This window comes from Plectropomus leopardus, chromosome 20 (assembly GCF_026936395.1).
Source record: "Plectropomus leopardus strain MGB_pleo_1.0 chromosome 20, ASM2693639v1, whole genome shotgun sequence".
Lineage (NCBI taxonomy): Eukaryota > Metazoa > Chordata > Actinopteri > Perciformes > Serranidae > Plectropomus > Plectropomus leopardus.
Window position 1 is genome coordinate 2974827 of NC_142195.1, and position 18360 is coordinate 2993186.

The window sequence follows — 18360 nt, forward strand, 5'->3', positions numbered from 1 at the left end:
CATATTATAATATGACATTTTCATGTTATTTTGGATGACATACTAACTATGCTATCACTTTTTTCATTTTTTTTTAAACACACTGTTCTATGATTTTTTTTGACATGTTTCACTACAATTGAGACACAACATGTTTTTTCACGATTAATGTTTTTGAGACTGGTGAATCCTCAATGTAGATATTAATGAAGTAAAGATCAGGACAGCGCTCCGCTTATATTCTTATAATTGCCACGGATGTTTTGGGCCAGACAAGGTGTTTTGTTGGCCCTGGAGATTGGCAATATTGCAAAGAAAGCCCACAGGTGGGGTTGATTAGAAGTCACCACATTAAAACATAACCAGTGCATCCCAGCAGGTGGAGCCAAAATATTTTCAAAGCACAGAATCACAACATTTTAAAAATGCAGTATTTACATAATAAAATTATTAGTAAATATTCTCATTTGAAAAATAAAATTCAATTTATAAAAAGCAAACAAATTAAATCTCCTCATTCACCCCATTAGAAATGAGGGTGTAAAGGTAATGTATTCAGTCTCTTGCTTTAAAAATTGCAAAACAATCCACTGTGGTCATGAACTTATTACTAAACGGATCTGCAGAACATGGACCCGGGGGCCCAAAGTGTCAGTGGGCCCCCTTGACTTCACTTGCAAAATGTCACTGAAATTAACATGCACTGCCAAAGAGGAGACCCAAAATTACTACGAACCGACACAAAAAGACCTCAAAGTGATGCAAAGAGACACAAAAAAACTACAAAACGGACCAACAACCACAAAGAGACACAGAACTACTACAAAGAGACACAGAATGACTGCAAGGACACACTAAATGGTTACAAAGTGATAGAAAATGAACAAAACATAGATACATACATACATCCCAGTAAGGCACAAAAAGGCACCTTACAACCACAAGTGGACACAAAATGACCACAAGATAGAAAATGACTACAAAGTCACATTATATAACCCAAAAATACATAAACTGACCTCAATAGGACACAAAATGACCTTGAAATGCTCCCAAACAACCACAAAATGACCACAAAGAGACACAAAAAGAACCAACAGAAAGTGTGTGTCTCACTCCTATGTAGAAGCAGTGGGGCCCTTTTGCATATCTATGATTATGCCTCACAAGACTGCCTAAACACCTAAAATAATAATGCAGATAATTGGCCAATGTTTCATATGAGTATGTAACTGTCAGCTAAGTAGTTAACCTTTCTGTTATTGATAGATGCTGCACAGCGATTTAGCGACAGATAGTTAACATGATTGCACAGGGATTTGTGGGTAACAGGTCAATGTCATCAATGTTGTGTATTATTTTTTTTTTTTATGAACAGGCCAGTTTTTTTTGCTAATAATATGCTGGATTCATGTTAATGTGTATTTCCAGACATATTTTATTTTTCAAAAAAGAAAAACCTAAAATTAGAATAGTGTTACTATCTGAGTCTTCACTGTGTGTCAGAGATGAGCTGAATGTAGCAGCTTAAGTCAATGTCAGTAGCAGAATATTGTAAATGACATTGTGGCTGAGTTGATGTTTAACATGTTTCTTGCAGTGAGACACTACCAGTTGAATATCTGGGAGGGAAGGCCCTCTGTATGAATCAGTACTACGAAGTGCTGTCGTCCTGCCGTATCCCTGGTCTGAAGAGAGACTCGGTGGTGAACCACGCCAGGAGCTCCAGGCCCCCTAAACACATCACTGTGGTCCATAACTTTCAGGTGATGAGTCCCACTTATTGTGTCTTGTGATCTTCTATGGGACTTGGGGCATGTATCACAAAGCAAGTTAAACGTTTGACAGTTGAGTGCTTTGTCTCATGAAGAACATACGTTTACGTGGTGTTTGAAAAAGGTCAAAGTATTGTAAGTCTGACTAAAGCTGGACTTTTAAAATACATGTAAACATGTCAGTGTGACTAAAATCGGACTACATTCATTTCGCAAAATCGGACTCACACACCCAGATAATTTGATTGGAAGATGAGCTATTCTGTCATGAAAACACCTCAGTCAAATTTAAGACGACTTGGTGCTCTGCATGTGCTCATAGCCGCTGCTCTGGCCTCCATCGGTGTGTACAGATAGGGACAGTTTGTCACATATGAAGGGGAAAAGGATGCTGCAAAATGGGTTTGGCATTACTAAAAATGTAAGCACTGAGGAGGGATGTGTTCCTAGTTTTGGTCTAGTTTTTTAAAAAAGTCACACGCCAGCAATAAACTCACATCTGTCATCTAAAAAAGAGACACCCAACTGATCCTAGCTTGTCTTTTCTCCTCTTGGAATCAGTTCTTTGTGTTGGACGTGTACAACAGCGACGGGACTCCACTGACAGCTGATCAGCTGTGTGTTCAGCTGGAGAGGATCTGCAGCTCCTCACTGCAGACCAACACAGAACCTGTGGGCATCCTCACCACCCAGCATTGAGACTCCTGGGGCAAAGCCTACGTCAACCTTAACCAGGGTGAGCTAAAGACCACCGACACCAAGCTAAGGGATGTTGGAGTCTTCATAGAAAGCAGTGTGAGAGTGATCTTCAGTGTAAACAGCAGAATGCAAAGCTTGATTCAGAAAATAGGTTGTAATTGCATTTGTAGGTTTTAAACCAAATGATGGAGTGATTTCAAAATAAAATTGAAATAAATGATAATAACACAGGGATAAATCATTAAATGCTAATTAGATACACAATGCCTCCCTAATGTAGAAATGCTAATTAGATACAGCATGTGAAAAATTTTAGATACCTAGATGAGGTAAACTGTCTCAATCTGATTTCACAAGAACATCATGTTTGATTTGTGTCCAGATAAGACCAACAGAGAATCCGTGTCAGCCATCCAAAGGAGCATCTTCACTCTGTGTTTGGATGGAGCGATGCCCCAGGGGTCCGATGAGACGTACCGCAGCTGTGCTGCAATCCAGATGCTGCATGGAGGAGGCAGCCAGTGGAACAGCGGCAACCGCTGGTTTGACAAGACGCTGCAGGTGACCCACTCAGGCTTTTTATATACACTTATTATAAAAACACTTTGTTAAAGAGGAGTTATTAGTTATAGTTTGAGTAATGTTTCCCACAGCTCTTGGTCACGATGACAGCGTAAGACTTAACTTTCTTTCTGAACACTTGCATTTAACAAATATATATTATAATATTTTTTATGCATGTTATGTTTTTATTTTTAAGTCAGTGAATGCAACTAATTTATGGATTATTCTAAAGATTGTTTTTTATTTTTTAATTATTATAAAAATGTATTTACCATAAATCAATGTCAAAAACTTTTGTCATTATTTAAATATTTAATTCAATCATATTTTCTTAAAAACAGTGATAATAGGGGCATATTTTAAAATTAGTCCAATTACCATATCAGTGGTGCATAATGAAATAATAATAATAATACTACATTTTTGTCATCCATATTTAAATATTTTATTTAAGGTAACGGACATGTTTTAAATTAGTCTAATTACCATTTCACTGCTGCGTAATGATAATAACAATAATAATAATAATATCAAAAATGATAATAATAATGATGATGATAATAATAATATTAAGTCATCAAGTCAAAAAGGACTTGATTTGCCTAAACAAACAGACTTGAGACTTGACTCTCTTTAAACAACTTGTAATAACTTTGGAGCTTTGGAAAAAATGTTGGCATTGTACGCTTCTGAAACCACAGATGTGTTACATTTGCATGTTATTACGTAGCGGATACACTGAAACTGAACTGTGCTGAAGTTAACATGTGGTTAGGTTATGGTAAGAAAAAGCTCATGTTTTGGCTTAAAATACCTGGTTTTAGGAGCACAATTCCTGTTAGAAGAGCAGGGCTGTCTGGATAAAAAAAAACAACCCAAAAAACAACTATCTGTGGCACTATCCCCAGTAGAAACACTGCAATGAGTTACCATAAAACACCCATGTTTAGAGCCTAAAACACTGGAAACAGCAATTACTTGAGAGAAACACCCACTTTTGTTGTTTGTTGGTCTCAAACTGTGGTCTGACACACCATCCACTTTCCCCTCCACCTGCTGAGGACGAAGTTTGATACCATACATTTAAAATGTGCAGAATGCAAACGTAATGTATTCACGAGCTGCAGAAATGTTCAATGGCAACGTTTTCTTCTTCTGGTGACTGGGCTGTAACTTGACCTTCTCAACAGATTCCTCAGGTGGATGTTATGCAAATCTGTGGTTTATGTTTTGTAAAAGTGTCTGATCTTTCCTCAGTTTATTGTAGGACAAGACGGGATGTGTGGTGTGAACTACGAGCATGCCCCGGCTGAAGGCCCACCCATAGTGGCCTTGATCGACCATGTTGTAGAGTACACGTAAGTGGGTCACAGTTTATTTTGTTTTGTTTGGATTTCTTCTTGTTTTAACGTCTTTGAACGTTCAGCAACAAGACAGAGAGGACACTGTGACATTCTGCTTCAGGCTGAGCATGGACAGAGAACCATGGCTTCATTAAGGATGACTTTCTTCCATCTCATGTGTTGTCTCTTTTCTGCCGTGTTGGTGGTAACAGGAGGAAGCCAGAGATGGTGCGGACTCCCATGGTGCCTTTGCCCATGCCCAAGAAGCTGCACTTCAACATCACGCCTGAGATTAAGAAGGACATTGAGGAAGCTAAGCAGGCCATGAACAAGTGAGGGCAGATTTTAAAAACACTCTGTGACCTTTATAATAAGTGTTTCTACTAGTGCTGGGCAATATGTCCTAGAAATGCAATTTTTTCACACCAAGCTCAATTTACAGTTTTAATTGATCCCCCCCCCCCAATAACAAATTACAAATGATAAAGAAATTACTCAAAACAAGATTTGCTTTGATCCAAGCAATACAAATTAACAAAGGCGAACTGAAAAATGTAGGACTTCAAGTCAGTTTTGCAGTTGGAACAGTCGAGTACTGAAAATGACCAATTCTGATTCATACAACTGTCGGTCAACGTTAGTTCCGTGTTAACAAATAATGTTGTTGTGTTGAAATGACTGGAGCATCGGTCTATGGTAGTGGAGTCAAACCACTTCCCCTCCAGCTCTCTAATGATCTTTTCACATGTACAGTTGTTCAGATGAGGCAGGGCGGCTGGTAGCACATAGCTGGGGCGGATAGTTTTCAGCATGTGGATAAATCTGCAGGCTTATCTACTGTATATGTGGGCACCGTATCTTTAGGGATATGCAGCTCGACTCGACTGCATCAGTAACAGCTTTGCAGCTGGTCTGTCATGCAAGACTCAATTGGAAAAGTATTTCAGTAATGTTGGCTGCTGCCTTTAGTTGCAACAGCCTTTTAACAAACTTTTAAGTGGACTGTGGATTGTTCCAGATCTGACGCCACAAAACCGAACCAGTTCCAAATGACTGACGAGACTGCTATCATGTTGTGTGTATCTCTAGGGCGTAAGTGCGGGTTGAGGGCGTAGGCCACTAAGAACTACAGAAGCCCAAAGGGAGCAGCGGAGGAAGTTAAAGAGAAAATCTAGATTTTCATTTTAAAAATCGATCTAAACCACAAATTGGCATTAATCGTAAAAATCGATTTAGCGCCTAGCCCTAGTTTTTACATTTTCACTGCATGTCATCAGGCACAGAGACAGAGTGGGTCTCACATTTCTCCCTCCACAGACTGGCCCAAGACCTGGACATGAGAGTCATCATTTTCAGCCACTTAGGGAAAAACGTCCCTAAGACCTATAAGATGAGTCCTGATGCTTTCATACAGATCGCACTACAACTGGCCTACTACAGGTGAGATAGTGAAAAGTGGTGTGGAGCTGGAAGTATCTTTTCTTTTACATTAAAAACATTTAAAAAAAAACCTTGATCAGAGTCTATATGTGTCAGAAATTCTTGTATTCATTAAATGAGATGAAATACATTTACCCATTTTTCATGTTCTTAATCTTTATTTCTTTCTTAATTCTTTCTTGTTAAATAAACACGATCAACTGCGATGATGATGATGATGATGATGATGATGATGATGATGATGATGATGATGATGATGATGTGCTCTCCACTTATAGAAAACCCTGCTGCATATAAAGTGTTCCCAAAACTAACAGCCAGCCTCCACTTAATTAGAGCTGTCTGCTGCCTGTGCACGCTGCAGTAGCTGCAGCCTGGGAAAAACTATGCTGAATTTTGCAACTGCAGACGGGCAAAACAAAAATCATCCTTTATCAACCATAATCATCTGCTGTTTGGCAGTATTTCGGATACAGAGAGAACAGATCATGTCTTTGTATATCTTCGTATATCCGGTTCTGTCCTTTGTGAATCCGGCAATGTTACAGGAGTGCAGGGCTATAGTGGAGTAAATTTTTCAGACTGCCTGTCATTTATTGTATCCTGTGTGATGTTTGGATCAATATATTAAGGCCTGCAAGAAAAATAGATTATAAATGAGATGTTTCCTCACAGTTATGGTGACAATATATATTTATATTATTTAGGATATCATTCATAAAAATCGTAAATACCTTAAAGTAGAATTCACCATTTGAACTGAGAACCATCTGTGGAGCTTCTAAATTTTTGCACTGTGACTCAAATCCATGTTTACACCCGTTGTCCTAAACAGAATGAAGAGTTGACCTAAAAATGAAACTGTCTTAAAATTTAAACTGGTGTGATTGTGTAGAATAATCTTTTTCTTATTAATAACAGGTCTTTCCCACTGACCTAAAATAAATGTAATAACCTGGATAATGTAAGCAAACAAAGCTGTTTATGTGTAACAGAAGTTATGTTTCCACCAGCACACAGTTTTCTCACACTGTCTCTCCTTCCTCTTGTGTGGGCAGGATGTACCAGCGCTGCTGTGCCACATATGAAAGTGCCTCCCTGCGTATGTTCAGACTGGGCCGCACAGATACAGTCCGGTCAGCCTCAAGTGCTTCGGCCGCTTTTGTCAAGGCCTTTGATGACCCCAGCAAACAGGTCTGTCAAGAAAATTGAAAGAGATATTCTTGTGTATGTAGCAACTTTGATTACAGCCCAGACTGTCTGACATGGTAACGCTGAGCTTTATCAATCAACCTTAGCATTATACGTACAGTGTAACAGTCAGGTTCAAAGAGAACTTCACACACAATATCTGTGAGTTACGCAACAGAACATGAGCACTGAGCCTCTGACAATTGAATAAAGACATCACTGGAAACCTCTCAAAAAGACGATCAAGCCGAAGATAAATCAGAGTCAGAAATACTGTTTTGATCCCTGAGGGGACATTGCAGTTCGTTCACTCAGATGCTAAGCATAGTATACAAGTACACAAGTATATAAAAATCTAAATATACAAATGTAAATACAGTAATAGTAAACAATTAGCACATTATGTAAATATTTGAATATTTTAAAATAAAGTAAAATAAAAATAAAAAATAAAGTATGTAGTTCACTGAGTATGTAAGTGTGTAAAAATATAAATGTAAGAAATACAGTAATAGACAGAAGTAATATATGAACATTTAAATTATGATATGGATAATGTGCTGGGTGTGTAAAATATAAAACTGTGCACTTATGCTACAATGCAATGTATAAAACCAGTATGTATGTTAAAATATAAAAATATAAATATGTTTGCAAAGCTCCAACAATTCACAACAAAGATAAGCAAGAATAACAATAAGAATGTAGACAAGATTTGTCACATATTAAGTATAGCCTACATTCAGGATTTGGAGGATTATTGCACATTTGAATAATTGCACAGAGAATTGTTGTAATTGAAATATTGCACCAAATATTTCAGTTAAAACAGCGATATTAAGATATATATTCCCTGCACCAAGTGATGATGTGATGATGAGTGCACATTATTCTTTTGGTGCTGTTAGACAGCAAGCTTTTAGTCAAATTGACAAATGAACACTGGCCAAGAATAACCTTTTGTAAGATGTGTTGTATTGTTTCTGCCTTCCTGCTGCCTTTTCTCTGTTCACAGAACACAGAAAAGGTTGATCTCATGGAGAAAGCTGTCAAAGCACACAGGTCATATACTAACATGGTAAGTATTCACAGCCACAGCACTGGTTCAGAGTTAAAAATTAAATGTTTTACTTTTTTTTTTTAAATTGGTCTAGTATTGAGAGAGAGCTCTGCAGCCAGCAGCAGTGAAACAGGCTGCAATGTAATCCCTGTGGGCTTTTGACCTATTGCTAAGCCCCGCCCCTTTAGCTCACTGTCAACAGTCAGCGTGCTGCTTAAAGTAAAAATGGCAGCTGTCAGTGTCAAGACAAATCCAAAGAAGATATACAGTACTTTTGTGGACAGAGGCTCCTTATTTCTCATAGAAGCATCAAAAGGTTCTTCATTATGGCATGGTGCTAGCATTAGCTAGCTATTGCTTTCTTTGTAATATTACAGCTAAGTTAATGTTAATGGTTTTCAGCTGGGTAGGCTTTAACTACAACCTTTTGCTACAGTTAACACTGATGTTGGATTGTCAAAGAACACAAATACTGAGACTAAGACTGAACAGATGACATGGTGAGCTAACATTAGGAAGCTGAAGTTGGCCATAACTTTTGCAGCTATCAGCTGACTTAAGCTAACGTTACCAAGCGAAGTCTGCTGCAAGGTGATGTTATACGCGATGTTGCCGACATAATGTATGGGGTTATATATACTTGTTACTTTGCATAAAAATTTGCCCAACACTATGTTGCCTTACCTAGAACAAATGTAGCAGCGTGTGCATTGTGTAGCTTCATGGAATGTGTTTGTGGCGTTTGAGGGTGGGGCTTAGCAAAAGGGCCAGTTGAGCACCGTCAATGTATGTCCACTAAAAATGTTAATTTTCCATTATGTCTGACAACATAATAGAAAAGATCCCCACAGCAAAAAAAGACCATTTTGTTTAGTATGATAATTCACATTTAATCTAAAACCTGAAATTCTAATTAACAAACCCAACACTCCATTTAAATGTACATTAATTTAAGAGTGTATAGAGCCAGCATATTTTCACATCTAACTGGAGGAATTAAGGGTTATTTAATCAGAACCAGAGCTGGTGAGTGGTGGAACAATGGAAAGACAAACCAAGATGTGTTAAGAGAGATGTTTTTTTTTTTTTTTGCTTGTCTTGACTTTGAATGAAGTGTTATACAATGACAAAATGATGGTTTATTTAAATGGAGTCTGGTGGGTTGATAATTCAGGGCTATAACTAGAGCCTGTCAGTGGCAAAAATAAGCACTTTCTGGCTGCAGGAATTACATTGCAGCTGGTTTCACTGCTGTTGGCTGAGGTGGTCTCACTCAATACTGGTAATATTAAAGAGTACTTTGTGTGTATCTCCAACCTGATATATCTTCTTCCTCTTTGCCATAGTTGTCCAAAAGCTATTAAAACACATAATTTACAAAAAATAATCAATATCAGTTTAAGTGTGCGCTATATTTAGAATATTTTCACAGCTTTATCTTGCTGTTAGACAGCTCTTAAAGATGGGGATTTTAAGCCGTTCTATCAAAAACACCAGACTCCACTGAGAGAAACAGTCATTTTACTCCACTGAGCTGCTGCTCTGCTGCTGCCTCCTTCAGCCGTTGTTGAAGGTTAAGAAGAGGCAAGAATCAAATATAGTGAACCGATATAGATTTTTAATTAGTAAAAGTTTGTTTTGCTTCTCACATTTTTTAATGCCTGACCCATTTTGTAGCACCTTCCCCCTCATAAGTGATGAACAGTCCCTATCTTTAACCACTGAGGGAGGATTGAGATGTTTACATTACGGAAAAGCTTAACTTCCAATTGAATTATCTGGTTGTGTTTTGTCATTTAGTAGATTACAGTCAGACTAACATGTTTACATGGATTTTAAAAGTCCAGTTTTAGTTGGACTGACACAATAATTCCACTTTTTCTAACTTCATGTAAACATACTAAGTGCCGTCATTACCATGAACACAGGATCTGCAGTTTATTTTGACCTAATCACACACACACACACACACACACACACACACACACACACTGTTCTGCTGTCACAAATACTTGAAATGCGAGAGCACCAACAAATCCCCAACTGATGCAATATTTCCTTTTGTTTGAGTAACGCCTGATTAAAAACTACAGTGACCAACTGTTAGGAAATACTGTACTTCAGATTTATAGACAAAAATCCATAATAATGCAAGTATTGTGTTTTTAGTAGTTAACATGTGGTGACTAATATTGTAAATAGATCATTTTCTCAATCCCTTCAGGCGATCAGTGGCCAGGCCATAGACAGACACCTGCTGGGCCTTAAAATGCAGGCTGCTGAAGAAAAGCTCTCCATACCTGCTATCTACACCGATGCGGCCTACTCCAAAGCTTTACACTACAAGCTGTCTACAAGTCAGGTATGGGCCAGCGCTGAAACTGCCACTGCCTGTTAGCAAAGATGTTTTTTCCTGTAAACTAATATTAAGACCTCAAAGACAATATGATGCATGGGTCATTCCATGGAAATTGTTCAGATTGAACCTTGGAATTCTAAGATTTTTGATCATGCACAAATTAAATTCATACTGTACTTTACAGCTTGAAGAATATGTCAGACCTGCAATGAAAGAATGAATCATATTTTTCAAGCTCAGGCATAATTTCTTTTCTCATTATATCAAGAGATCAGCCTTTGGCAGGTTGGAAAGCTTTAGGATAATGTGGCTGAATTTCTCACTCTGGTCAATGCTTATACCAAACTCAACATGCAGCCAAATTTTTAAAAATCATGATTTATACAAACACACTTTAAAAATGTAATGAAACAGAAGTTGTTTTCCCCATGTTTTTTGCCTGATGATGTGAATATGTCATGCTTGAAAAGACTATTTTGAAAGAAAGACATAGCCAAATAGTGGTGAATTTTGATTTTGTTGTAGAGCATATTTTGATGAGTCCAAATATCTACCCTCTAGATTTATGGACTGAGCCCTTGCAGACCTCAGTGTTATGACGAGTTTGCTGTCATCATGTAAAGTTTGCAAGGGCAGAGACTGTCCTGATAGACGGGCCTTGAGTCAGGTTCTCTTGTTGCTGTGAAAACATTTGAGCGAAAACTACAATCATTGATTGATCGCTGCTGTCACATCCGTCATCCAAACTAAACATTATAAAATATCGGATATTATTTCTGGCCTAAATGACTGTTTCATGTTTTCCTTTAAATGTTTGAACTCCAAACTCAGCAGTTTTCATGGAATGGTTGACTAACTAACCACCACATTCTCTCTTTTCACAAGGTACCTTCCAAAACTGACTGCGTCATGTGTTTCGGCCCAGTCGTACCTGACGGATACGGCGTGTGCTACAATCCCATGGAGGATCACATCAACTTTGTGGTGTCTTCTTTCAACTCCTGTAAAGAAACAAACTCGGCACATCTGGCCCAGGCCATGCAGGACACTCTGTTGGACATGAGGACGCTGCTGGAACAAACCCCAAGAGCCAAACTGTGAAGCTCCTTTAGACTCTACTAACCTCTCTGTAGATTAGGTTGATGCGACAGGGCCAGTTTCAGTGACGGCGCTAATGAGTCAGATCTGATGGTAAAACCACTTTCAGTGTGACTGAGTAACATGTGAATGACTGAACCCCACTCCTGCTGCAAGGCTGCTGAGCTCCGGTTGGTAGTCTGAACCAGGGTTCTCACCTGGATATTGATTATCAACATGCATTTTAAATGAGGCATTGAAACGTGCTACAATCTCAAAGCCCATCGGCCATCGGTCCAATGAGGATTAAGTCTCCTGGGCAATGGACAAAATATTTGGGTTAGGGTTAACTGATATGATATTTTGTGCAGCTACACAATGCGCTCAGACATCCTGCTTGTGGACCTTCATAGAAAAGCATCAGAAATTTAGATTTTCCTGTGGTGTTATTTGAATTTACGCACATTAAATTAAAGATTCAGCATGTAGGATTTAGGGGGATATATTGGAAGAAATTGAGTTTTAATATAATGAGTATGCTTTCTTTAGTGTATAATCACCTGGAATAAGAATCGTGGTTTCATTACCTCAAAATAAGCTGTTTATATCTACATAGGGAGCGGGTCCTTGTCAGTGGAGAATTACCATGTTGCACCACCATCTTTCTGCAGTAGCCAAGAATGGACAAACCAAGCTCTGGCTCTAGGTAGCAACATTCACGTTTTCGTTTGTTTGTGCCGGCCACCGTGGTTAGAAGCCCTTCTGCAACGAACAGCATCAGGACAACACTGATTTTTAACCTGAAACTGCTTTATTGAGCGTTTTTACCAGTTTGAATCAATGGGTCTGTTTGTTTTGGAAAGGAAAAGACCTCTGTGGGCAATTCGGCTCCAGGTAAAAACCTACGAAAAATGAACACTGAAGAATTCTAACTGGGAGCAGTTTCAGCTGGTTGCGGTATAGGAGTGGTTGCAATTTAGGACCCTTGGATTTAAATCATGTTTTTGCCCGCTTAAACCAACATGTTCGTTTAGTTTTGGAGAGCAAGAGACTTTGTGGATAACTCAGCTCCCAATAAAAATCTCCTGAACAATAAAAACTAAAAAAAAAAAGTCTAACTGGGAGAAGTCTCAGTTGGTTGCAATCTGCGATCCTCGCTACTAAAAAAAAAAAAATCCCCTAAATCCCACACACTGTTTGTTTAAAAATGGCGCACAGTTGTTTAAAAAGACATTTTTGTTTCGACACTGGTCAATTCTGATAATATTTTCGAGTCCAGAACTGGTCAACAGAACAATCTGGTGATTGTATGGAAAAGGATTGTCCATGGAGCCACAATCTGGTTTACGCCTCCGTGCCTTAGACCTCTGCATATTTTGAAAGCCGTACAACTATATTAGGTGAGACTTTATTTCAACTTCACAGCAGACATGACACGCATGCTATATTTGTTGAGCACATTTGGTACTACAGGGAAATTCAAAATGCTTTACAGAGCAATAAAATATAAAACATAACAAGGATACAGGTTTATAAAGAGTGAAGAGATAAGATGTAAAAGGTACATTTGATTACTAAATAATTTATCATTTTTAAAATAAAAGTCATTAAAAATAACAAAAGTGCAGACAAGAAGTGCAAAATAAATACATTCTTTAAACTGATTTAAAACCAAGTTTAGGAATAAGTTTAAGTCATTACCAGGTGGAACAGACAGTGTGGTGTGACAGTGTGTAACTCTTATGTGAAGTTTTGTCATAATAAGTGCATTCATTCAAAGTCTAAAATGACAGTTAGACATTTTATATCTAATAGGTCAAAGGTCAGCTTCACTGTGACATAATTTTCTGCAGAAACATTTTTTGGGGCATTCGTAAATGTCAGAAATTAAGAACAGAAATATTATATATCTAAAATTTCTACCATATGACACCCAGCGGGTGGCAGTATTGAATTCTGCATTGCTGTCCTCCCCTGCTGTTTATTTCTGTCATACAACAGTAGAGTTAGAAAAGTCTGAATTGAGTCTTAAAAACAGGATCTTATTGATTTTTATCAGTTGAAAGTCGCCATGTTTAAAAAATGATCTATCATGTTCTCGTTTTTGTGCAATGAAGCCACATACTGTGTCTGAATCGAAACATTTTAAACTGCAAAATGACTGAATATTCCTCAGATAGAGACAGCGAATGTAACTTCTCTGTCTGAGGAAGAGACGCCTCCACCTGATCGACTTTTATTGGCCAGTTAGCATTTCATCCATGTTTGTTGTGTAAGATAGTCAGCTTGCAGTAGCTTGAAATGAAGAGATGTGATTATTCTGAATGCAGTAATGAAGATTTTGGTATTGTGAGGACAGTCGAGCAGGAAAATTACATAATAACACAAAGCATGTTCAAATTGTTCAACACTTCCTCCCAAATTAAATGCATTTGAAGCACTTGCTGTACCTTCTGGCTGCTTTTCTGAAGTTTTACTGATGCACCTCTTTCTTTTAGCATCATCTCAGTGCCCTACTGACATGTTTGATGCCAGCAGAAACCGTGGAATAGAGGGATGATATTAAACCAGATATGTATTAGTGCATATGCATAAAGTAGGGTTACTCACAGATCAATGAAAGAATAGACAAAATCTGCATAGCAGAGGCCCAGATAGCCTCTATTTTCTACTCCATTTACACCAACTTGAAAAAATGCAATGCAATCTGTGTCAGGATAAGGAAGTTAAAGCCAACTGTAGGTTCACACATATCAATTGGTCCTTCTCAATTCTTCTGTTGATGGCTGGTTATACCTCAGAGTTTTCACTTTAACCCTTTGAAACCTGTGAAATTGGTTTGATTTCTTAAAATTAATGAGTGGGCAATGAGCAATTTAACAAGAAATTGCACAAAAAAATTGGCAAGAAATTAGTAAAAAGTTGCAAGAAAATTGCCTGGAGATCAAAAAGGACATAAAGCGCACACACACACACACACACACACACACACACACACACACACACACACACAAACATACATACACATACATATATAAAAAAATAAAAAATAAATAAAATTAGTCAAGAATGTTTTTGTGTCGTTAATCCGACCATCCATCCCATTCTTGTCAACTAAATATCTCAAGTTTCCTTAAATTTGGCATAAATGTCCAAGCGGACTCAAGAATAAACGGAATGATTTTGATCATGAAAGGTCAAGGTCAGGGAGGGAGACATCTGGGCAGATACTGGCTGTCCACCTTGAAACTGTGCTGACTGTTTAGATGTTCTGTGCTGCCGGGTGAAGATGTGTGTGAAGCATCTCTGTTTTCACACACATGTGTAACTGGAACTTCCCTGGAGGCATATGACCACAAAGCGGTAATTCTAGTTCTTTTGAATTGTTTTTATTTTGATTAAACGGCCAGTGGTCAGGATGCGAATAATGCAGTTTCCTGAAGCTTACGCATTTTTAGGCAAACAGGTTAGTCACTGTGGCTGTTACTGGTACTAAAGCAAAGTATCCACTCTTAAGTTTGAAAAAGTACTCTGCTGTAAATATACAGTATAAGGTGGTGGTGACTGATGGCCTGCATGTTTTGAGGCAGAAAGTGCACCCTGTCCATGTTGCCTCACACGCCTCAGCTCTGCGCTCTGATACTTTCATTTCTCTGTCTGCCGCTTGAGTACTGACTCCCCCTCACCTCAACAGTGCGTGTGAAGTCCCAGCCCACTCATGAACAGTCACTGACCCCCCCCCCGCACCGAAACCTCACATCCTCTCCAGCTGCTCCATCTGCTCTCCTTTATAGATCACAACTCACCACACAAGACACTTCAAATGCCAATCTGATATCCCTTCCTGGGTATTTCTTATGAATCCATTATGACTATCCGAGGTCTAGACAACAAAATGTTCTAGGCTGAGTGGAGAAACAAAACCAAAAAACCTTTATTTCATCATTTCTAGATGAGATGGATAAAATTTGCGATATTTAATCTCAAATTGCAATGATTTAACCCTCACTCCCCTAATGTTTAACCCTTTGAAACCTGGAGCAACATCGCTTTTCTTGTGCTGCTTTCAGATATGCCTTTTGATAAGTATTAAAAAGTCTAAAACACAGGGGAAAAGACAATTAATAACTTGCTGTGAAATGCTCCACAAATTGCAGGAAATGAAAAGATGCAGGAAATTATTTCTTTAAGCTAGGGGAAAAAGAAAAATCTCAGGAAAAAAAAACACCATTTATAATTATCACAATCACATATTAAAAATTATGTTCCAGAATTATTTTTAATTTTTAAGCATTTTTTTCAAGTCTTGTTTGCCTTTTTTGTTTGATGTTTTTTTTTTTTTTTGCTTTTGGCTTTTTTTGTCCTTTTGTCTTTTTTCTTCATCTGTACTGTATTTATAGTTATCATATATCATATCATCATTTCATATATTAATTATCATTTGAATGAATTTATTAATTTTTTTTAGGTAATTTCCTTTCTCAACTTCCTCTTTCTTTCTTTACTTTTTTTGAGTCATTTATTTTTTTTGATACTCATTGCCTTCCTCCCATGTTTTTGAAAGAAATCAATGTAACTTGCTAAGTTTTCAAAGGGTTTAAAAAAAGAGAAAAAAGTAATTTAATTCACCATGTCATTCAAAGGCCAACAGTTTGTATGCTGAAGCCATAAATCAGTGAATGCACCTTAAATGTCAGTACGAAAGCTTTAAACATTCAATTTTTTATTGTCTTTCTTGCATGACATACAATAAAGTGATGATTGGATTTTCACCCCAAAAATATGTATGGATTTCAACCAGATTAGCAAATTGCCTCTAGTTTCACATTTGTGCATTTCACAGTAATTTCACTTCCCTTATTGACTTACTCCAAGCCCTGGATATTGTGTAAACAAAGACACCAAAACTGGAGAACAGAGGAAACGCGAGCGGGGGAGGAGATGGAAATGGAACACACCTGTCCATGCACACTTTTTCCCAAATTGTAAAAGTAGTGCAATAATGCCTTTAAAAAATCACCAGAAAGAACTGCGTCTTCTGTCTTCTGCAGATAATTGTAATCAGAGGTGGATGCAAAATATACAGCTCATTTACCGAAGTAATAGTAACACACTGTGAAGGACAAATTGCAGAAAAAATAAATAATAAAAATGATAACAAAAGTAATTTATTTAATTAAAAACAACCTTGAAATAATTTTACAAAATAATATAAAATGACCTAAATTTCATTTTTAGTTTGGGTTTTTAGTTTTAGTTTATTTACACACAATTAAAAACTGAATAAAATCCAGGATTAAAAAAAAAGTGTCAGGAGAGGTCAAGAGACCACAGGCTTACACAAATGTTTAACAAAACCCCTACATCAATATTTTATAGAAAAATATTTTTCTGCATTAAAACCAAGACAATACATAGAACACAATACAAAGTGTAATATCAAATCATCTTTTTTTTCTTTCAATTAATTTTCTGTCAGTTGAATGATTTATTAATTAATTGTTTCAGCTGTATATGTATAAACTGTTTGGTAATTTAATTTATAACAAAACGTTATCTTTTATAAAGTTGTATGTTTTATTAAAAAAATATAATATGTCACTAAAGCTTTCAGATAAATGTAGTGGAGTTAGAAGTTCAATATTTCCCTCTAACATGTAGTGGAGTAAAAGTACAGAATGGAACAAAAGGAAAATACTCAGGTAATGTACAAGTATCTCAGATTTGTACAGTACTGCAATAAATGTATTTAGTTACACTCCATTCCTGATTGGTTGTGTTGACATCACAATAGTGCTTTCCCAGGACGTCAACAGCAGATGCAGAAGTACACCTGGATATCTCATTAGCCATTTATGTGAAATGTTGTCAGAATTAGCGTGTGAATTCTTGAGTTATGGCCCAAAAATGGGTTGTGAGCACACAGTGACTTTGACCTTTGACCACCAAATTCTAATCAGTTCATTTTTTAGTCCTAGTGGACATTTGTGCCAAATTTGCGGAAACTCTTGTCAAGGCCATTTTGAGATATTGTATTCTTTAGAACGAGGAGGGCAACTCCCTCAAGGTGTTCTTGAGATATCGTTTCCACGATGCAAGGTCACAGTGACCTTGGCTATGTATTTGAACGAAGTTTAGCAGAGTCCATTACATGAGAAGAATTATAAAGATACTTTTATATTATTAAATATTGAGCCACTTTCAGTAACTGATAACTTTTCCTTGAATTGTCCTGTTCCACTTTTGCAAGTGAGTGACCTCAGCTTCCTCTACTACTTTCCTCTTGTACTGTAAGCTGCCTGCTGATGAGACTTTTTTGAGGAACACAGTCAAAGGTTCTGTATGTGACTTTTAGAGCATTAATAAAGCAGCAAACTACTATTTGCCATGTAAAGATATAGTCCAGTAATGACATCCTGAGCGGAAAATGAAGCCACCCTCACACAATTCATGCTGTAATCCTTCTCTGTCCAGTGTTTTGGTAGACAGTCTAGCCACTCGAGCATGTTAGTTCATCCCCGTTGTTCTGCACTTTGATCATACGGTGATTACAGCTGATGTTGGGACAGTGTTAATGGCCATATTTCTGGTTCCCCCTAAGTAACAACATTAGCTTTTGTCAGCACTGTTAACCCTTAGGGACTGTTTGGTTCGGTATTGTGTGAGAGGGCTGCAGCCAACAGCAAAACAGGCTTTATTGTAACTAACCAGAGTATTTGTGCACAGTCAGTGTACGTTCACTGTAAAAGCACTCTGACAGGCTCAGATTATTATTCTAAGGATCTGACAAATTATGGAAAAGATCCCTACAGAGATAAATCTTTTGGTTAAAGAGTAAGGTAAAGTAAGTACTTTCCGTTTAACGAGAAATAG

The 18360-nt window shown here is 37.5% G+C and overlaps 1 protein-coding gene across 1 annotated transcript; it reads left to right on the forward strand.

Annotated features, from left to right (window-relative positions):
- Positions 1–1582: 1582 nt before the first annotated feature.
- LOC121965736 (carnitine O-acetyltransferase-like) lies at positions 1583–13936 on the forward strand. Its single transcript, XM_088071177.1, has 10 exons — positions 1583–1745; positions 2316–2490; positions 2836–3014; positions 4275–4375; positions 4573–4692; positions 5678–5800; positions 6859–6994; positions 8007–8069; positions 10276–10413; positions 11296–13936. The coding sequence occupies exons 3-10, from the start codon at positions 2904–2906 to the stop codon at positions 11509–11511; spliced, it is 1008 nt and encodes a 335-aa protein (XP_087927303.1). The 5' UTR covers positions 1583–1745; positions 2316–2490; positions 2836–2903; the 3' UTR covers positions 11512–13936.
- Positions 13937–18360: the final 4424 nt, after the last annotated feature.

Bases quoted from the DNA above. Each gene is read 5' to 3' on its own strand.
- LOC121965736 (XM_088071177.1), top strand. From the start codon at position 2,904: ATGCCCCAGGGGTCCGATGAGACGTACCGCAGCTGTGCTGCAATCCAG. The intron at 4,376-4,572 runs GTAAGTGGGTCA...TGGTGGTAACAG, and splicing joins GACCATGTTGTAGAGTACAC to GAGGAAGCCAGAGATGGTGC. The intron at 10,414-11,295 runs GTATGGGCCAGC...TCTTTTCACAAG, and splicing joins ACAAGCTGTCTACAAGTCAG to GTACCTTCCAAAACTGACTG.